At 40.9% G+C, this 22,742-nt stretch overlaps 1 protein-coding gene and 1 long non-coding RNA gene across 3 annotated transcripts in view; one reads left to right on the top strand and one right to left on the bottom strand.

The window, feature by feature from the left end:
- The window catches only part of TH (tyrosine hydroxylase), a 77,261-nt gene extending 69,548 nt beyond the window's left edge, over nucleotides 1–7,713 (top strand). The window contains exons 11-13 of the mRNA XM_085886577.1: nucleotides 5,398–5,493; nucleotides 7,031–7,164; nucleotides 7,295–7,713. Of these exons, the coding sequence (XP_085742703.1) occupies nucleotides 5,398–5,493; nucleotides 7,031–7,164; nucleotides 7,295–7,472 (408 nt within the window). The 3' untranslated portion in view covers nucleotides 7,473–7,713. The remainder of the gene's footprint in view (nucleotides 1–5,397; nucleotides 5,494–7,030; nucleotides 7,165–7,294) is intronic.
- The window catches only part of LOC147025540 (uncharacterized), a 33,097-nt gene extending 13,893 nt beyond the window's left edge, over nucleotides 1–19,204 (bottom strand). The window contains exons 1-4 of one of the 2 annotated variants that reach the window (XR_015059565.1): nucleotides 18,691–19,204; nucleotides 18,244–18,334; nucleotides 1,150–1,263; nucleotides 145–722 (exon numbers count right to left, since the gene is read on the bottom strand). This is a non-coding gene — a long non-coding RNA (uncharacterized LOC147025540). Of the gene's footprint in view, nucleotides 723–1,149; nucleotides 1,264–18,243; nucleotides 18,335–18,690 lie in introns of both variants that reach the window. The other variant, XR_015059566.1, reaches the window with a different exon arrangement.
- Nucleotides 19,205–22,742: the final 3,538 nt, after the last annotated feature.

Genomic DNA, 22,742 nt, shown 5'->3' with positions numbered 1-22,742 from the left:
TGTTCAGCATATCTATTGGTGTAATCAGCAGCAAGCTACATATGCACGAATTCCACAACAGCATCACTCACCACATCTATTATCAGCTGCCAAATATAGCATCACCCGTTAAAATCCCACACAAACAATGCGGAGACAACTCACCACATCCTGGATTGCCATCATTCTCATCCCATTGCTCTGACCTGTATATTGCCTCTCACTCCGTTCATTCTTCGAAAATGGCTCTCAAGGATCGAGGATAACACGAAGAAGGGTATTCCTTTCAATGGACCACTGATATGGGAGAAGGTGAAACTCCTGCATGACCATCTCTCTGGTGCGTGTGGTGCAAGCATGAGCGCGGCAGGTACAAGTGGCACCTCCATCTCATTTACAGTGAGCAGGTGGTGGTTCCACAGCTTCAAGGCACGTTATAATTTGCGCAGCATCAAGTGCGTAGGGGAGTGTGCCTCCGCGGACCATGACATGGCCAAGGCATTCCCTGCACAACTCGTGAGCCTCATCGAGGAGAAGGGATGCCTGCTGGAGCAAGTCTTTAACGCTGATGAGACCATCTTGTTTTGGAAAAAGATATCGACCAGAACTTTCATCTCACAGCGTGAGAGCAAAGCAGCCGGCTTCAAGGCTGCAAAGGACCGGGTCTTCCTTCTCTGCACAAATGTTGAAGGGGAGTTCATGGTAAAGCCCATGATGCTCTACAACTCCTGAACCCAGGTGCGCTGAAGAACAAAAACAAGCAGGCACTGCCTGTGTACTTGAGGGCAAATACAAATTCATGAGTAATGTTTGAACTTTTTATGGACTGGTTCCAAAACTATTTCATTTCTCAAGTCAAGAGGTACCTGGCAGGAAAGAACCTTTAGTTCAAGGTACTCCTGCTGCTTGATAATGCTTCTGGCCACCCCACAGACCTAAATGGCGCTCACCCAAACTTTTGGTGCAAATATCCTATGTTTGATGGAGATCAACTTAAAGTTGCTTCCTGGATTTACACCATCCCAATAAAAGTGCTGGGGCACACACAAAAACTCGAGATGAACCCTTCCAATAGAAATGTGTGTTCGTATCTTATAATAACCATGTTGTTGAGAAACTTTTATTTGTGCACTTTGTGTTGAGAAACACACAGACCTAAATGGCACTCACCTCCCTCATCCAGATGCTCACATGTGGAGTATAATGAGCACTCCCCCGATCTCCATTGAACATAGTACCACACCAAAGCGTCATCTCCAATCCGGAGGCCTCAGCCCCGTGACTCTGTCAAACAGACACAGATTGCATGGTCATCATCAGTTAAACATCAAACAAAGCTGTCTGTCTGGATTTTGGACTTGTTTGCCTATTTTGAAGATACCTTTTTATCCCCCAAAAAAGGTTCAAAAAATCAAAACGTTTACAGCTTGGGATGTGCACCTTGACCCCATGGCCAAAGTTCACAGTCCAGCAAGACTGTCCCATTGGCATTCACATGCCCCTCACCCCAAAGGCTGAAGCACATGGTCAAACAAACACACATATCCTAACCCTGAAGAGCCAGAATGCATGGTCATACATTTGGACCACTCCAGAGGAGTGAGTCCCCATGACTTCAAAGGCATGCCGTCCTGAATTTGGGCTTATTTTCCCTCATCAGGATGGTATACTGATAAATATCTAACTAATGATGACCACATTTGTCGTTTAAACATCAGATGCACTGCCTGACTTATGGTGAGCATCACCGCAGACTATGTCTCACACTGTAAAACCACATAATCCACAAAGAACAAACACCCGTCTGCCACCCAGACGATTGTTCCCAGCAATGCAAACCATTCAAAGGCACTGTATTCACATATATAGGATCATGTTGTTTAGAGGCTTTCTACAGATTTCCAGTTGCTTGTTGGCAAGGTTGTTCATATATTTATATACAAGATGACCCTTGAACCCGTTGGGTTCCCGTTGTGACAGCGGATGATAAAAAAATTCAAAAAAAATTAATAAACAAAAAGATAGCTCCAGCGAACTATACCACTGAGGTTGTTTGCATTGATGAAATACTCCCGAAGAGTACTTGACTGAATCGGGAATTGATTTTTAAATAATTTTTTTCGTTGCCCGATTTGAACGAAACTTGATATTGCGCGTCAATGTGAAAAAAAAAACTGAGAAAAGAAAGTCGAAGAAACTGTTGTATATAATCTTCTAAACACATAATCATCACACCATTTGAAAGTCTTAATCCCTGAGCAGGGGTCAGCTTTTTGTGGGCTCCAATCATGGTACCCTTTTTTGTGGCAATGTTTTTTTTACAGCCAGATGCCCTTCCTGACACCAACCCTTTAGTCATCTTTGACCCTGCAGGGATAATTACCAGTATACTGGTGCTCATTTTGCTGACCTTTGGAAGGATGACAGGCTGAGTCAACCCCCCTGATGTTATCTCAGTGGCCAGCAGGGGTCGAACTCAGGACCCCAAGGATCCCAAGCCACTGCGTTAACCACCGAGCCACACCAGGCTCATGTAATCTTCTAAACACAATTTTATTTATTTATGAACACGGAAGTATTCGATCAAAATGGCGATGTTTATTTTATGCTTAAAAATAAATCGTTCTTTGTCTCTACTAAATGTTTGAGATTTTAAAATAAATCATTTCAAGAAAAAAAACAAAAAACAGATAGCTCCAGCGAACTATACTGCTGAGGTTATTTGCATTGATCAAATTCTCCCGAAGAGTACTTGACTGAATTGGGAATTGATTTTTTAATAATTTTTTTCATTGCCCGATTTGAACGAAACTTGCTACTGCGCAAGTAGTAGATGAGATGATACAAGATGAGAGTTTTAGTAATATGCTGGATGACCCGTGAACCCGTTTGGGTTCCCGTTGTGACAGCAGTTGCTAAAAAAAATCATTTCAAGAAAAAAAAAGATAGCTCCAGTGAACTATACCGCTGAGGTTTGCATTGAGCAAATACTCCCGAAGAGTACTTGACTGAATCGGGAATTGATTTTTAAATATTTTTTTCTTTTGCCGATTTGAACAAAACTTGCTACTGCGCACCGCAGGCGAATGGTGAACAAGGTGGCCCTAAAATGTTTGCGCTATCGTGTACCATTTTGGCTGTATTTAGGGAACATACATCCATACATACATACAAGATGAGAGTTTTAGTAATATGTATATATTGTTGTGGTTACCAAATTCGCAAACCACCATTCAGGTCCCTTAGGTGAGGTATCTCGGCAAGTATATGTGTAGTTAGGCCCAAACCCGTTGTCTAGTGGGAATACATGTCATATATGCGAGCTGCGACTCTTCAGGATAGCCGTTTTTCTTTTACTATCTTTATTTTGGACCAACCGCCATGATTACCACCACAACCACAACATCAACCACCAACCACAACACCGCTTCACCACAACCGCCACGACCTTCACGTCACACCTCGCAACCGTAGCATCGCCACCGTTCTTGCCCCGCTGTGGGTACCGGTGTTGGACTCGTGCAGGGCGCACGTTGAACAGCGTGTACAAAATCACGGATTTTGTGCTTCAAAAACGGATCAAAAACGACACACGCCCACTTTTTGCCGTCCAATCGGTGAGCGAGGGGTGATTTGGCCCCGCCTCCAGAACGATCGATATATGCAAATTTGTGGATCAAAAAGCCTTCACGCCCACTTTTTCTCGGGCCAATGGGGAGCGAGGTGAAAGGTCGAAGGGAGGGGGTCAAAGGCGAAGCTACGGGGGGATAAAAGGACGGTGTTCGTCAGTCAGAGGAGTGTGGAAGTCTGGAGCCCGAAGCCTGCAGTAGCTGGAGAAGCTGAAGAGAGTCGAACGAGGAGAGCCCAAAGAAGAGTCCAGGGTGGAGAGTCCAGAGGCGGAGAGGCGGCAGCGGCGAAGGCAGACGAGGGGGTGCTCGCGTCGGTGCCGGGAGCTGCACGCCCGAGGGAGGCCGACAGCGCGACCTGGCCGAGGTGGAGACGCACACCAGGGATAATAAAGATCCTCTATACCCCGAGCATCAGCAACTCCCTCCTGTTTCCCCCCGCGCTGAGATAGTGCGACCAAGGGGGCCCCCTTTCCCACCCCCTGCCAGGCACTGTCCGCGAGGCCCGCGGAGTGAGGCGCCATCGCCGCTCCGCGTCTCATCACCAGACGGGTAGGCGCGACCCGGTCTCGGCCTCAGGCCCGCCTCACCCTTGAGGGTATTTCTTTTCCTTGGTTTTGGGTATGTGTTGTCGGCGCCGTCTGTGAAGTAGAATTGTATAAGTGTTGCCGTGTGCTCGGTAGTCGGTATTAGCTCTGCACTGTGTTTTCACTTTTATATTTGCTTTTTGTATAAATGGAATTGTGTTTTCTTTTTTTTGTGTGCTTTTGGTGGAATTGTATTTGTGTGCTTCCCGTGTGCCGCGAATAAATGTGCTTTATTGTTGAACTGTTCTCCCGCTTCGCTTCGTCTTTTCCCCCATTGAACCCTCATCTTGCTTCACGTAAAGGGTTGGTAGTGGGCTGAATACGCCCGATAATTAATCGAACCGTCGAGGTCGACGATAACACCGCTCGGTTATTCTGATAGTACGGAACGGGTCGCTTAAGTGGCCCGTGTCCGAAGTCGACCTGCGGCGAGGTGCGATCGCCCGGTCTACCCTCCGCGTGGGTACTTAGGTAGGTCGAATTTGGCGAGCAACCCTATCCCACGCGGGGGCTGATTGGCTCGATCGCGGTGAGACCGAAAGGTCCACCCGTGACTGGTTCCCGGCGTTAGTCCGAGAGGGTCACGACTGGATTGTCCGTCCGGTGGGCGACGTGCCGCGATTCGAGTTACGTGGCCGTCAGCACGCCGGCGGGCGCGAAATCCGCAACAATATATATATATATATATATATATATATATATATATATATATATATATATATATATATTTATATATATATATATATATATATATATTTATATATATTATTTTTGGCAGCCAGGCTTTTACAGCATACTATGTCTGTCAAATCCATTTGGCTCCTTGGGTACCTCGTATTTTTCAGGGAGATCATCTCTACCAACTTCTGTAATTTGATTTATTCCTTTTCGCTGATATGTTGTCAACAGTCAATCGCTTCATTGTTTTTCATCAAACCAATTTCGAGTTGATATTGCAGTATATATTTTGTAACGTTCTATGCATTGTTCAATCCATGAGTAGAGGCCGCAATGGAGTACCTACTTGTAGACAATCCACATTGTTCACAGATCTTTTTGATTTCGAGTTTTTGAGAATGGCTTTGTTGAGCAATCGGCAATAATTCCTCTTGTATTCTTCATACTGCTTGCAATTTTGTGAATGATTTTAGGGCTCATGGTACTTGTAATAGTAATCCTTAACTAATGTGCATTTACTTTTGAAGCTGTACTGGTTCAGCATCGAATTTGGCCTCTGCAAGGAGAATGGGCAGTTAAAAGCATATGGTGCCGCACTTCTTTCATCCTATGGAGAGATGATGGTAAGTATAATAAGCCCTTTTTTTTTTTAGAATGCCGATGGAATAAATATTGGTGATTATTGCTCTTTAAACCTCCTTTTGGGTGAAGTTCCATGATACTGACATGTACAGTATAGCTTTCCTTTCCCTCAATTGTAAATGATACTTAAAGGTCAGTGGCCTCTCTGCTTTTAGCTCATCTGGAACGTAGTTCCGGGAGCTTATGGGATGCTGCGCCGTCAGTCCGTCCATCCATAAACACTTGCAACTTCTTCTCCAAAACTACGGATGGGATTAGAACCAAACATGACAAAAATGATATTTGATATGTTGGAACTCAAGTTTGTTCATGGCATAAAAAAAACATTGGGGTCAAAGGGGGTCATCTGGGGTCAAAGTGGGTCCAGGTTTTACCCCACCCACCCCCCCAAAAAGTGTTGGCTTTTAATTTCGATGAAACTTGACCACAATCTTCATAGCTGTACATGATGTACCAAAGTTTGTGCACGGCATTAAAAAAAAATTGTGCCCTCAGGTAGTTTAAGGGGGGGTTGCATCCCAAAATAGGTATTTGCTTTCTTCTCAGAAATGACAATTCCGATGAAACTTGACCACAACCTTAATCACCTCTGATGTACTAACATTTTTTCATGGCATAAAAAAATCAGGGTCCATTGGGGTTTATGGGGGGGTTGCCCCCCCAAATAGGTATTTGCTTTCTTCTCTGAAACTACACACACAATTCCAATGAAATGGGTTGCATAAAATTTTTGGGTCACTGTGGATCAGGGCAAAAATCCACCATTTTGAATTTTGCCCTCCAAAATCCCCCCCCCCTCCCCACTCCCATGAAATTGGGAAAAACCCCTCAAGCAAATTTCATTCTACCAACCAAGACCTTATGAAAAATGCAGAGAAACCTAGTTTTCCATGATTTGCCCATGGATCCTGAATTTTGGCTTCTTCTATGCTCAGTATCATTATTCTACCAGGTGAGTGCCCAGGGGTATTGCCCATATTTTTTACCACCTCTCCTCCGGTATAGCTCCATCTGCTCACTCAGCCCTCCAACATTCCCCAGCTCCTCCATGACACACTTCTTCCGGTAACCCCTTCCTGGTTAAATTCCCCAAACCCATGCTTTGGTCCTCTTTTCTCCCATTTGTGGAACTAACTTTCTGAGGTGGTTTAATCACAAACTTCACTTTCGAGTTAAAAGCAGGCAGTACACCACAGTCTCATATCATCCCCCATCCCTATCAACAAATACTTCAAACCCTACTTAACCCAGTCATATGACTTGTAAGTTTCCTTCCCTCCTCTCTCCTTATTCATTTGGCTTTTGCACCTTCCTCGTGCTACTCCACTATCAGTACGTTGATTTTCTGCTTTCCTCTCCTTGCTCATCCTGGAGCCTGAATGTGGTACACAAAACGAGATATTGAGGCCGATCATTCGTAGTTTGATAATGTTTATTGATCAGTCTGATGTACTGAAGTAACACCAACAAGTTTTGTCATGTTCCTAACCGAATGTACCTCATTGAAATATTTTTCAGTATGCGTTCTCAAACAAGCCTGAGTACCGGCGATTTGAACCAAACTCTGTGGCGGTTCAGCCATACCAGGATCAAGAGTACCAGTCAGTTTATTTCTTTTCTGAAAGCTTGGAGGAAGCGCGGGTCAAGTTACGGTGAGAGCAATATTTGTCCTTGCATGTAGGGCCACCCCAGAAGATCGCCCATGCTCAGTCGCGCACGCACGCACGCACAGACATTACATCGTCGAAGTAACATCGTTATTTGTAACTCTTTCATTTACAGAGACTTTGTGAAGAAAATCAAGCGGCCTTTCGCTGTGCGGTTTGACCCTTACACACTTTCTGTGCAAGTGCTGGAGAACCCTCGGAAAATGAAGGACTGCATTGCGTCCATTTCTGATGAGATTGAGAATTTGTCAATTGCTTTGGATGAAGTGCATCAGGTTGATCGATTGTCGTAATTTGTTGGCATTGCACCGCAGTTTTTTCATGCTGATTGTTAGAAAATATAACGAAGCCTCAATGTTGATCGAACGTGTGTAGTGCCACTGGTAAGTCCATAACATGTGGCTCATATCAATGGAGCCATTAGTATCGTTAGTCTCTCACTCACACATATGCTAACTTGTGAATCGATGTGTGTAGAATGTGTTGAGATAAAATTATTGGATTGAAAATAAAAATAAACAGTTTCAAAACACATTTTGATTTGTGCACAAAGTTTCTCAACAACATGGTTATTATAAGATACGAACACACATTTCTATTGGAAGGGTTCATCTCGAGTTTTTGTGTGTGCCCCAGCACTTTTATTGGGATGATGTAAATCCACGAAGCAACTTTAAGTTGATCTCCATCAAACATAGGATGTTTGCAACATAGCTGAGTCAGTGAAAGTTATTTGATGAAATTGATAAAATGGATTTTTAGACGAGAAACACCCACTCCCTATGGGAGCGGGAAGGGAGTGGGGCAGGGGAGAGCAACTTTATTTTGTGTTATGCTGTTTAAGCTCAACTTTTCAAGACATTTTGACCATCGTTGCAGGAGTGCATTGAAGTCAAACAAAACAAAGCAACAGACAGATGTCAAATTATAAAAAATTTTTACGTAAAAGTAAAAACAACTTGGCGGTTACCATCCCAAATTACAATAACATTCCCATCCGAGTACAGCCACCAGGTTTCAACACATTTCCCCCCCCAAAAAAAACAAACATGTTTGTTTCAATGCATTCCCAAGATCCATGATGACAATAGTTTTCATTGAACTATAACAGAGAATTGGTGTATTTTAAAATGATTTGTACAACTTCCGAGAGGTTGATTCATTATTATTTATTTTTTTCACGATAGCATCCAGCTTTCAAGTTATTCTGTTCATCGATGCACGTGGGTGCATTAGCGGGTTCTGATCATTCACCCACTTCATTGGATAATTCCCTACTTTTACATAAACGTAAAAAGTAAAGTCAGAGGTGGCCATCCCAACTTGGTAGAACATTCTCATGCACACCCAGAGTACAACCACCACTTTTCCACTTATTTTGTCCAGTGATTTAGGAGTGCATAAAATACAGAGCACGTATGTAAAATGGCCAGGTAGTTTTCGAATCGATAAGGTTTCCAAACAGAAATGCTATTATAATACTGTGAACTGCTGGGACTTGCATTACAATCTCCCACTGGAAGCGGTGCTATACAATACACATTTGCATAGAGAATGTATGTTGTCTTCCCCACCCCGAGCCCACCACCTAATGTACAAGGAGGCCAAGACGCAGAACAGAATGGATGGAAAAGAGGATGCTACAGATCAATAGACCACTGACTACTAAGCAAGGCCAGACTCGTAAACTGTAAAAACAGAAGAACCCAATTGTCCAAAGCATGGATAGACTACAAAATAAACTTTTGATAGTGTTCCACATTCAGGGATGATAAAATGCATGCAATTGCACAAGATCATCCCAAAAAATAATCAACCAGATTGAGAAAGCAATGGAGCTTTGGAATAGCAATTATATTACAGCTCGCGGAAGGAAAGATCAAAATACTAGGAGTGAAGATACGAAACAAGATCTTCCATGGTAACAGCCTTTCTGGCCTCTGTTTTGCCTGGCCCTGGACTCACTGAGCAACCTCATTGATGAGTAACAACACAAATACACCCCAACATCCAATAGAACGACGTACAAAGAAACACAAAACATGACACATCTACTGTACCTACAGGTAGTGGACAAAAAAAAAAATGGAAGCACCAATGTAAAGTCACTTAATAGGGCATTGGGCCACCACATGCGGCCAGTACGGGCTGTATGCGCCATGGCATAGAGTCCACCAGCATCTGGAATTCTGCAGGAGGAATCCAGCACCATTCTTCCACGAGAAAGTGAATCAACTCACACCTGTTTGATAGAGTTGGAAAACGCTGTCTCAAACATCGTTCCAGAAAATCCCATAAATGCTCGATTGGGTTCAGATGTGGTGACTGAGAAGGCCATGACATGTATAACATCATTGTCCTGCTCATCAAACCACTGGGCGACCATACGTGCAACATGGATGGGACATTGTCATCCTGAAAGACACCCCTCCCGGCAGGAAAGAAATGCTGCAACATGGGCTGAAGATGATCACTCGGTACCATTAAGTAGCGATTGGCATTGACCACACCTCCAAATCCTGCCAGGAAAAATCATGCTACAACAATGCAGAACCACCAGAACCCTTCACTGTTGGAACCAAACACTCGAAGATGTAGAGTTATTTAGGTTGGTGCCACACATGCACTGGTCTGTTTGTCAAGAACATATTGAAGGATGATTAATCTGACCACATCACATTTCTCCACTGCTCAATAATCCATTGCCTGTGCTCTTTGCACCACTGGACTCACAAGCATGCATTGCCAGGTGCAATGAGCAGTTTGTGCACTGCAACACGACTCTTGTATCCTGCTCTCTGGAGTTCTCGGCAACCAGTTTTTGATGAATCTGGCTGCTTGTGCCCAGGTTGAAATTTACAGTCAATTGATCTGCAGTTGCTCGCTTGCTTTGCCTTGCATTTCAAATTAATACATGGATATCACGATCCTGGAGAATGTGCTTCTGCCCACTGTTGCCCTTTGCTGATAAAATCTTTCCCTCAGTGTTCCATGCCGACATCACCTTGGACACCATTGCTCGTGAAACATCAGCAAGCTGAGCTGCATTTGTCACTGAAGCTCCTGCCAAATTCACCCCAACAAGTGTCGCTCTTTCAAAGTTACTAGGGTCTCCTCTTGCAACCATGCTAGCCATATTTTTCGACAACCAGTCCTGTGCAGCATTTTTACACATGACCCAAAGCATGCTGGGATGTCGTTTGTTCAACACATGGGCTACACCTGAATGGAAGCCGTTGCTTTCAATATACTTGGTGTCCCTCATTTACCCAGGTGTTACCATGTTTTTTCCACGACCTGAATATGACTGAAAGCTCTTCGAACCGAACAACAAAGCATTGGGAGAAACAACTCAAATTGGTGAAATGGTACTTCGATGACACTCAAATGGATTTTGGCCTGGATAAGTGTGCCAAGTGCACATTCATACAAGGGAAACCAACAAAAACAGATAACATCAAAATCGACCTGGATACAATACAGGAGCTAGACAATGAAGCATTTTACAAATACCTCAGAGTCGAAGAAGGCCAGCAAATATGTCACAAACAAATACAACAAACGATACCTGCATCAAACGAGGATGACCCTAAATACATACCTCTCCCCAAGAAACAAAATCAGTCATAAACCAACTAGCAGTACCAGTGCTACAGTACAGCTGTGGAATAATAAACTAGCCACAAGCGGAAGTCAACAAACTAGATATCAAAACAAGGAAACACGTCACAATCCACAAGATTTTCTACAAAAACTAATGCATCCTGAGAACGTACCAACCATGACGAGAAGGGGATAGTGACCTCAATGAACTCATCCAAATGCACATAATGACAACAGTAGGATTGGCTGAGTACGTGAGAAGTTCAACAGACTACAGAAAACAATTTTATGCAAACATGAAGACAGTAATCTCGAGAAGGTATCCCCAATCCACCTATAAAAAAAGGTTCCAAAAACAGGTGCGAATATATAATGTCACACAACACACCAAAATATCAACAAATAAAATCCCACTGATAGCAAAGAAGACAAAATAAGAACACATCATGAAATATTACAAATGAACAAGAAACAAGCATTATTTGTATATGTGGGAAAAAGTACAGGCCCAGACTGGGAATTTAACCCATGGCATCTGGTGAACTGTACCAGTAATGACCTGGGTTTGATTCTGGGTCTGGGCCTGTAATTTTTCCCACATATACATAGAAAATGAAATATTAACAGATGTACACTGACAACTGGGTGAACGACAAAAGGGCAGGAAGGTATTAAAAAAACAAAACAAAAAAAGAGTTGGACAGATTAGGCAGATATGAAGAAGACTCATTGAAATATCTAAGAAGAGGTTAGCTCAACAGGAATAGAGAACGAATCATTATAAATGCCCAAAGACACTATAAATAAATATATACATATATATGTATATATATATATATATGTGTGTATATATATGTATATATATATATATATATATATATATATATATATATATATATATATATATATATATATATATATATATATATATATATATATATATATATACATATATATATATATATACATATATATATATATATATATATATACATATATACATATATATATATATATATATATATATATATATATATATATATATATATACATATATATATATATATATATATATATATATATATATATATATATATATATATATATATACATATATATATATATATATATATATATATATATATATATATATTTATATATATATATAAATAAATATATATATATATCTATATATATATATATATATATATATTTATACATACATATATATATATATACATATACACATGCCTGGTGTTGGCGCAGTGGTTAGGGCAGCGGCTTAGGATCCAAAAGGTCCTGAGTTCAAGCCCCGTTGAGCCACTGAATTAATACACCAGGGGGTTGACTCAGCCTGTCATCCCTCCGAGGTCGGCGAAATGAGTACCAGTGTACTGGGCTGGTGTATACCCCGGTTAAAATAGGTGTACCATATCCCTGTGTTGTAAGAGCCGAACAGGGTTGCGTCAGGAAGGGCATCCGGTGTAAAAAATGTGCCAAATCACTATGCGGATCATATGGATGATCCGCTGTGGCGACCCCGAATGGGAGCAGCCGAAAGGAGAAGAAGATATATATATATATATATATATATATATATATATATATATACATATATATATATATATACATATATATATATATATATATATATATATATATATATATATATATATATATATATATATATACACAAATATATGTTCTGGAAGGAAAGCCACGATATCTGTGGATCATTTAAAAAAAAAACAGATGGTGATACTGCTACTGATAAGAATAATGCATTGAGTGATAATGCTAAGGTGAAACAACTTCGTGTTTCTCGATATGGAACATTTTATCCACGAGATAGATTGGAAATTAATTGGGAAAAAAATGATTATGCTGAAGCATACAAGTCTTACCAAAAGGTTTGTGAAAGCAATGGAAATAAATAACCTATTTTGGATATGACAGCATTTAAAAGTTTGTATACAATCTATGTGTTTGACCTGAGTGCTCAAAAGGAAACTATAAAGTCTAATCGAGTGGATACTTCCCTATACATTGAAAGAGGAGAGAGTGAAGAAGTTGATACATATTGTTTGCTTTTGGAAGAAACAGAATTACAGATTAATAAAGATAATGGTGTGATGATTAGTCTCCCATAATTTTTTGTTAAATAAATGAGTGGTAAAGAACCAACTGGGGTATATGTTAATCAAATCAATCTTCTTAAACTATCATCTTGTGTTCAAAATCAAAAGCCTTGTATGATTAACGTTAATACAATTCAGAGAAAAGGAGCAGTAAGAATTGATGTTTTGCTCACAAGAGAACAGGTGAAAATCTTGAACGATACTGGCTCACTTAAAATTAAAATGTCAAAACCAATGTTGAAGAAATATTCAACAAGAGAGACGAGTGGAGGAATTCTCCCATTTCTAATGCCTTTATTTGCTGGTTTAAGTGCAGCTGGAGCATTGACGGGTGGTATTTCAGCAGCGGTGAAAGCTTCCAACGAAAGGAAGGCTCAACTCCGGGTTCAAAAATAATTGGAAAGACATAACAAAGAGTTGGAGAAACAAATTAGTGGAAGTGGTGTAATTGTAGATTTTGCTGAAAAACTTGAAGGTCTGCCTGTAAAAGTGAGATTGTTAGTTGGAGATGTGCTTTCTTCTATCTCACAAGCAGGTGTAAAATTAACTAAAAGGGGTAATGGATTATATCTTTCTCAGAAATAAATGAGCATTGATGAGTGGTTTAAAGAATTTGGAAAGAATACAACATCAAATTTAGAACTTGTCAAATATTGTAAGAAATTAAAAATTCATAATGTCGTTATTTATATGAGAGATGGATTAACAAACGTGTCTAAACATACAAAGAATATTATTTTGAACTTAGAAGATACTAGTAAAGGTGCCCGTCTTCGACGGGCATCACTGGCAACATATGGTAAAAGACAGATAGCATGAATGTATTTTAAACAATATATTATATCATTTTTATCCATTGATTATCATTCAGGTTTTACCCTTCGACTGTCCCGCAGTAGCTCCACTTCGATGACATTACACGTAGTTTAGTGACTACACAACGTGTACCATTCGTGAGTTCCGGAGGATCCATAGAGCGCATTAAAATTACAGGGCACCCTACTGTAAAGTGATCCAAAAGGCCGGATCAGTTTCGTGTATATATTCATATCTTGTAGATTTTAGCTGGCCGGATCAGTTTCGTCTACATATTCATATGTTGTAGAATTTAGCTGATTCTGAAACTGTTAACAGTATGTCGATCGGATGGTTCTGTGATTTTCTACGGTAGTAAACAGAAGTACGACCTAAGCCTGTATGCCACAATGCGGAGACCTGAGATTTTTATGTGCACGTGCTCAATCCCGCACCCGCCCGGAAAAGACCCAAGTACACTGTCAGTACTCACCTCCACACTAAAACGATGATCATGATTTTGGGTTTAACCGTGACTGACCGGGTGATACTTTGTTGGCAGTTGGTCCGGCTGGGCAGCGGGTATCGGTCGATGAAAATTTCAAAACGGCAACCATGGCAAAACGGCAAAAAAGCAAAGAAATACTTTGTACTTAGTCAGAAAGTCATGGTTTTGTGAAGAAACTACGGCACATGGAAAGTGCAAGTTCGTCAAGTATGAACTCAACTGTTTTCTCCCCAAATGGAGCGTGATTCTATGAGCCGAACTCATCTTAGTGGTCCTCTAAAAAATGGGAAACATTTTTATTTCTTTTTTTGTGCAATAATTCCTCCCATTTTGCAAATGGAGAACATGAACTGTTTAACTACCATAATCATCAAAACGAATTTTGAGGGGCCTCTTAAGGAAGACAATAATATCATTACTATATATGTCAAAGCTTGTTTCATGTCATGAAGTAACAAAAATCTGATGGTGGAACAAAAAAAGGGGCGTGCCGAAATATTAATATAGATTAATGGGAACGGTTCTCATTGGGTTTGTATTTTTAATTGTCAAGACAAATATTATTTTGATAGTTTTGGTCTTCCACAACCTGTTGAAGTTATAAAATTCTTAAAGAATGGTGTTTATCAAACATTTCAAGTCCAAGAATGAAATTCCAAGTGTTGTGGTCAATTATGTCCAGATGTGTTATTTCAACTCAACAAAAATAAATGTTTTAATGACATTATTTTTAATCTAATAAAATGACATCTTGGTAAAGATGGCTCTATCTTTGGTGTATCCCAAGAACTGGATATTGATTTATCAAATTATTACACAAAGGCACAGGCTGAACGACAGAAATATAGTATAACAAAAAATATTAATATGAAAAATGCTTATAAATTAATAAATTATCCAAGCCCGACTGATGCGAATGACTTGGTGAGATTAAGTGATTTATCACAATATATATCCTTAAATAAAAAAGCTGTGTATTCCAAAGATACAGAAGTGTTGATTTTATCTCCAAGTCATACAGAATTCACAGTTCCAATTCATATAAATTTTTATAAAGAATGGCGTATCGTTTGTTTGAGAATAGAACAACGGGGGTATGATATGGATGAATTAGGGTATAATTGGTCATTTAAAATTAACCTAGAATACCTGGAACAATTAAATCAGTCTTGTAAGGAGGAATGTTATCCACTTGGTGCTGAGAATGAGTTTTGTGGAAGCACGATTAGTAAACAACAAATAAAATAATTTAATAAGGGTAAATTTAATAATGGTTTTGCCCTAGTTTATATCATGAAAACACAAAAAAACAGGATTATATATAATAAGTAAGGAAATACAAAATGATTTAACTATGGGAAGATGGGGGGCTGTTCGTGTCATAATATTAATCTGTCATATATTTATAATACATAAATGACAGCAAGAAGGCTAAAAGAAAATTATCATCACTTCTGTGTCCAAGCATACCTTCAAGAAAAGGGTATTCGGTACTTTAATAAATATGTTCTACAACATAAGAATGAGGTATTTTCAATAAACGATTGGTTTTATACTGATGTTAATGAACCAACAACTTTTGGATTCAATTAAAATTTTAAATAATGAAAAAATTATAAAGTTAAGAAAACGTAAGGCTCTTTTAGAAATTCAGAATAAATTTTATTGGTTTCCTGTTGTAAAAAAATTATTTTGTCTTCAGGAATAACAAGAAATCCTGACGAATATATGTATGATATTCTATGGGGTGTAAGTGATTCATGGATAGTAAGGGACGAGGAAGGAGTTGAAGAAACTGAGACAAAGGAGGAAAAGGAGAAGAGAGAGAAGGAGGAAAGAGAGAGGAGGAGGAAAGAGAGAAGAGAGAGGAGGAGGAAAGAGAGAAGAGAAAAAAGGAGGAAAGAGAGAAGGGAGAAGGAGGAAAGAGAGAAGAGAGAAGAGAGAAGAGAGAAGAGAGAAGAGAGAAGAGAGAAGAGAGAAGAGAGAAGAGAGAAGAGAGAAGAGAGAAGAGAGAAGAGAGAAGAGAGAAGAGAGAAGAGAGAAGAGAGAAGAGAGAAGAAGAAGAAGAAGAAGAAGAAGAAGAAGAAGAAGGAGAGGGAGGAAAGAGAGAATAAATAAATATAAAAATATGGAAACCAATGAGGTTAAAAAAAGATTGGGAGCATTACAGAAAATAAATAAATCCCAACGCACCAACGTAAAAAGAAAGCTAATACTAAAAATATCTCATATTTTAAAAGTAAAATAATAGGGTTATATAAAAAGGTACATGTTCGATGTGTGGCTCAAAAAAAGAGTCGATTCCGAAAACACAAACATGGAGGAGATATACAAAAGTTTTTATCAGGAAGTAAATTTACAACTACTGGAATCCCAGGGTAATTACATCTACCAGGGTATTCTTTCTGTGGTCCAGGAACAAACTTGAATAAAAGATTAGATGAGGCTGACAATCCTAAACCGTGGAGCAAACCCATCAATAGGGTTGATGAAGTGTGCATGAGGCATGATATTGATGATGGGAATTCCACAACTTTGGAATAAAAGCATGAAGCCAATAGAGAAATGTTGTATGATTTGTCTCTGATACAAAATCCAACCTTGAGAGAAAAAGTTGATAGGTTCATCGTGAAGAAGATGATCAGTATTAATTTGAAACTTGGGCTTGGAAATTCAAAAAACTTATAGGCTCTAATGATGTCATTAAGATTGAAGAACAATTTGCTGATGAATTATATAAACCAATATTCACAAAGTTTCATAGAAGGAAGGTTTATTCCAAGGAAATTGATTATATCTGGTCCGCTGTTTTGATTAAACTCAGTAATGATAAGGGGTACAAGTATGCTTTAACCGTTATTGATTTGAGGAGTAGATATGCGTGGGTTGTCCCTTTAAAAAACAAAACAGGTATTACTCTTATGTTAGCCTTTCAACAGATATTTAATAAAAGTAAGAGAAAACCTAAAAAATTGTGGACTGAAGAGGGTAGAGAGTTCCATGACAAGACATTTATGAATTTTCTAAAAAAAATAACAGCATTACATTATACAGTACCTTTAATGAAGGAAAAGCGGTTGTTATTGAGCGCTTCAATTGCACTTTAAAAGAGAGACTATATATAAAACTCACTCAACTCGGTTCTCAACAATGGTCATCTTTAATTCAGTATATTGTAGATAAGTATAATGAAACGATTCACACCTCAACGAAAATTTAACCATCAGATTCATTTACAAAATTAAAATATGTAAAAGAGATTAATGTCAGAAAGCCTCAGTTCAAAGTTGGTGATATAGTAAGAATATATAGGTGGAAATCTCATTTTGAAAAAGGTTATCCAAAGCAGTGGACAAATGAGCTTTTTAAAATCATTGATGTGATATATACAGTTCCTTGGACTTTAAAGTATATGATTTAGAAGGGGAAGAGAATTTAGGTTCATTTTATTCACAGGAATTACAAAAGACAAAGACAAATTGAATTTTTTAAAAACTCCGTCCCTTTTTGACTCCGCCCACACAAACCCCACCCACAAAAGCCCCACCCACACAAGTTCCACCCCACACAAGCTCCACCCACAAAAACCACATTATTCATATTCACATAATTAGTGATTAGTTAATTAGTTCAACACACATGTTTATGTAATTAAAATTTTTTTGCTCCACCCACACAAACTCCACCCATCCACACAAGCTCCACCCGCACATCCACCCATCCATACAAACTCCATCCACAGATCCACACACATAAACCACACCCACACAAGCCCCACCAACACAAACCCCACCACACAAGCCCCGCCCATGCAAGCCCCGCCCACGCAAGCCCCGCCCACACACGCCACACCCACACAAGCCACACCCACCCCTCTCATCACCCCCTATGCGCCCCAAACTTTGACCCACCACCCCCCCTTTTCTTGTAATTAAGAATGAAATAATTAAAAGCAAAGCAAATACAATTTATCAACGTTAAAAATATCGAACATTCAGTTGTAAAAATAGATGATATTACCAAGCAGTCTGCTTCAGATGTCTTGAGTTTCATGCCAGATTCCTCCAGACGATTAACTTTTGTGTTGGGTTCAACCAGACAAGTGTTTAAACTGAAAAAAATAATAATAATAATGATGAGCCAAAACTCAAGGGAGATATCAAAACAGAGGGAGAGAGAGGCAGACAGAGACAAGCAGAGAGAGACATAGACAGACAGAGACAAATGGACAGAGAGACATATAGACAGATAGATAGAGAAAGAGAGACAAACAGAGAGAGACAGACAGACAGAGACAGAGACAGAGACAGAGACAGAGACAGAGACAGAAACACACACACACACACACACACACACACACACACACACACACACACACACACACACACACACACACACACACACACACACACACACACACACACACACACACACACACACACACACACACACACACGTGTTTCTCACCTTGAATTCGGAATCAATGGGCATGAGAGAACTTGTTTCCAGTCGGCAACGATACCGATCATATCAGATCATTACTGAAATTTCGAATCTCTTCAAGAAAGTCGTTCATTTGTTTCTATTCGTTATGTAAATCAGATAATTCCTTCTCCACATTTGTAGTGAACGATGTTATTGGGGAGAACCTGTTAGGAAAAGATAAACAATAATTATTAGTCGTGCAGTGATTTAATTAATAATCAGTTGCTTCACTGTCATTCTCAGAGGAAACCAAACTTAACAATAAACACACACAAACTTACCAATGAGGTGATGGGTTCTCTTTTTTTTTTTTTTTTTTGTATACCTTGGTCGAGGCTCGTATGAGAGCTAACACACAACTCACAGCAAGGAGGCATGAGACAAGAGGGGCGGGAGTGGAAGGGACAAAACAGTGGGGAACAGACACATTAGGTGAACTGTGGAAGGGAGAGGGATGGGGATGGGACGGAGAACATGGCGAAGAGAAGATGGACATTTCAGGGACTTTCAGGAAGGAAAGCAGGAGAAATGAAGGAAGTGGGCTTGGGTGGATTATCAGGGGTAGAAAAGATCGAGGATTTGGATGGGGGAATCTAAGAGGTGGTGGTGAACAGCTGTTTTGAAAGCCTGCAGGGAAGAATGGGAAAGAATAGAGTGAGGAAGTTTATTCCAAAGGCGGGAAAAAAAGAGGAATGAAAGAGTGAAGATGAGCAGTGATTCGTGATTTTTGTAGTTTTACCAGAAGGGGGTTGTTGGCGGACCTTGAGCGCCCTGTGGAAATGTGGTGGGGACAAATCGCAGAGAGAGCAGGGGGGGCAAGGCTGGAGAGGAGTCGGTAGAAGACAGAAAGACCACCGACCAACCTGCGGTGATTGAGTGAGAGGCCCAAAGACTCAGCTTCATTGCGGGAGATGCCGATGATCTTAAATGCCCTGGTTTTGACAGCGTGAAGCCGAGAAAGGTGGGAGGCAGGAGCACCAGCCCAGAGGGGAGAGCAGTACTCCATCAGGCTACGGACAAAAGCTTTGTAAGTGGTCAGGAGCTCAAGAGGGCCGAGGAAGGACTTAGCACGACGGAGGATTCCCAGTCGGCGACTGGCTTTTGAGGCGAGGTTGGAAATGTGACTTTCCTAGGAAAGGTCATGGCTGATAGTGAGACCTAGAAGCTTGAAAGAAAAGACTTCTTCCAGAGGATTGTTGAGAAAGTGGATGGGGGGGGGGGTTGTAAATGGTCCTTTCGAAGAGACATAGTGAGAGTGTGAGATTTGTCTGGATTGAAAGACATGTTCCACGTGTTGGACCAGTTTGTGATTTTATCCAGATCTGCAGTGAGCGAAGAAGCTGCTGCTTGCCGGTCTGAGGGATGACAGATGGTACGGCAGAGGGTGGAGTCGTCGGCAAAGAGAAATAGAGGATTTTCCAGAGAGTCCGAGAGATCATTGATGAAAACCAGAAAAATAACAGGGCCCAGAACGCTACCTTGAGGAACTCCAGCCTGCACAGGAAGAGGGGATGAAAGAACTCCATTTAGGGCCACACGTTGACTGTGACAGGAGAGGAAGTCTGCGAGCCATGAGTGGAGATGGCCTTGAATACCATGGGAAGAGAGTTTGGTGAGTAGGGCAGGGTGCCAGACTGTGTCAAAAGCACGTGATATGTCCAGGGATACGGCTCGGATTTCCTGTCTGGCATTGAGGACCTCCATCCATTGATGGGAGAGCAGAAGCAGCATATCCAGGGTAGAGTGACCTGGTCTGAAACCAAATTGATGATTGGAAATCAAGCCATTGGAGAAGAGGAAGGATTTCATATCTGAAGCGATGATGGATTCCATCACCTTGCTGATGATTGGGAGAAGGCTGATTGGTCTGTAGTTATAGGGATCTGTTTTTGGACCTTTTTTATGCAGGGCAGTGATGTTAGCAGATTTCCAAGCAGATGGCAGATGACCTTGGGCAAATGAGAGGGTGAATAGAACAGAGAGCGGGTGAGCAAGAGCAGAAGAGCAGGCTTTGAGGACACGTGGGCTGATGCCGTCTGGACCGGTTGCAGAATCTGACTCGAGGTTTGAAAGCAAGCTCTCCACCTTGTCAGGAGAAAAGGATACAGAGTCCAGGGACAGTTGGGTGCGACTGGGTAAAGTGGGTAGAGATAGTGATGGGTTTAGGACACAAGATTTAGCTGCAAACACCGAGTTTAGACATTCAGCTTTATCACGTGTGGAATCAGCAGTGCGGCCATTTGAGGTAAGGGAGGGGATGGAGGGGATGTTCTTCTTCGTCGGATGAAAGATAGTTCATGTTTCAGTCATTTACCAATGGGATAAGATGAGAAAAATGAAAAAAGCCGTTAGACAAGATTTTCGATTGAGAGCAGAGTTTTAAAGCTGCTTCCAGGAAGCGATTACGTAATCTTGGAAAATATCCCGGGCTTGAACACAATGGGGACAGCTTCCTGTTTGTTAACAGCTCAGGAATTCTGGAAAATTTTCAGCTGCACGACTGTGTTCTACCCCATTTTACAAAACCAAAGGATGAATACACTCGATTGGATCACTCTTTGATTGGAATGAAGTGCTTTAATCAGTAAGTCTCAGTTTAACATTCGTTTGTATGGGAGGGAAGGGAATCAGTCTCAGTTTAACATTCGTTTGTATGGGAGAGGGAGAAAATCATTCTTCTGTTTTGACCTGATGGGCCTCGAGTCAGAGAGTTTCCCCTATTCATTTGTATGGGAGGGGGAGGAATCAGTCTCCTGTTTTGAGTTTTTTCGGGGTAAATTCAGAGAGTTTTCCCCCTTTTCCCCATTCATTTGCATGGATGCCTCAGAAGCCCCATTTATCCTCTACTGATGGAGTCACCGACTTACGATGATGTGTTCATAATGTTCGGAGCATTTCATATTCAGATGTCATTCTTCAAAGCGATAGGGAAGTATATCTCTGGATCCGGTGGTCCTGAACTTCTCACGGAATGTGAAGTCCTTGCTTCTGGCTCTCTCAATGGGTTCTTGTCTGGCACGCATTTCAACAGATGTGGACGGCTTCATCAGATCCGAGCCCTGGCTATGCAGATACTTCACTTCCGCTCATTCCTGTCGATGTATGAATGTGATGAAGAAGTTTCACAGGCACTTCAGAGATTGATATCCAGTGACGACGACAGTGTATGGGGGGAGATGAATGATCCACAGGTCAGCGCCCTTGTGAATGCATACACAGTGTACATGGACAACACTCGCAAGGGGAAACATGGTAAAACCGCAAAGTTCTGGCTATGTTACATTGATTACATCCAGGACTATCATTTACTCGATCGGGCCATTCACACAAACAACATTGATCTTCTCTCTTCTCTCTTCTCTCTTCTTTCTCTCTTCTCTTCTCTTCTCTTCTCTTCTCTTCTCTTCTCTTCTCTTCTCTTCTCTTCTCTTCTCTTCTCTTCTCTTCTCTTCTCTTCTCTTCTCTTCTCTTCTCTTTTCTTCTCTTCTCTCTCTCTCTCTCTCTCTCTCTCTCTCTCTCTCTCTCTCTCTCTCTCTCTCTCTCTCTCTCAAATAGTTGCACTGTTTTTTTGTTATGAACCACGTGAACTTCGACCGGTGGATGACGAAATACGTAGCAAACTTAAGCAACATGGACGTAGGTCATCCAGGAATTAGATCGATATTGGAGAACGGCGCTTTCTCAGTAAGTAGAGGCACAAACCAGTTCTCAAGAGTGCCAGTAGATCTCACCTTGGAGCAAACAGTTAATGCCGACGCTGCAGCCAGGCTCACGGGCATATCAGCAGCTACCAACAACTACCCTGCCCACCTATGATGGATGATGACCAAGGCACCGAGAGCAGCCATGGTAGCTTCCCTCCATAACATAACAGGTATGGCGGCAGCTAAAAGTAGCACCACTGAGTTGCGACAAGATCGAATGAAACGGGACAATGGTGACTTAAAGAAAGTCATCACGCCGATACAGCAAATTTATGACCCTTTCACTGACTGTCCTACTGATGGCCTGTACAATGTGTACACTGGCAAGGC

This window comes from Eptatretus burgeri, chromosome 6 (genome assembly GCF_056783735.1).
Source record: "Eptatretus burgeri isolate ZD-2024b chromosome 6, Ebu_testis_v1, whole genome shotgun sequence".
In the NCBI taxonomy this organism is placed as follows: domain Eukaryota; kingdom Metazoa; phylum Chordata; class Myxini; order Myxiniformes; family Myxinidae; genus Eptatretus; species Eptatretus burgeri.
The sequence above is the reverse complement of the archived record's forward strand: the minus strand, read 5'-3'. Positions and strand labels throughout refer to the sequence as shown.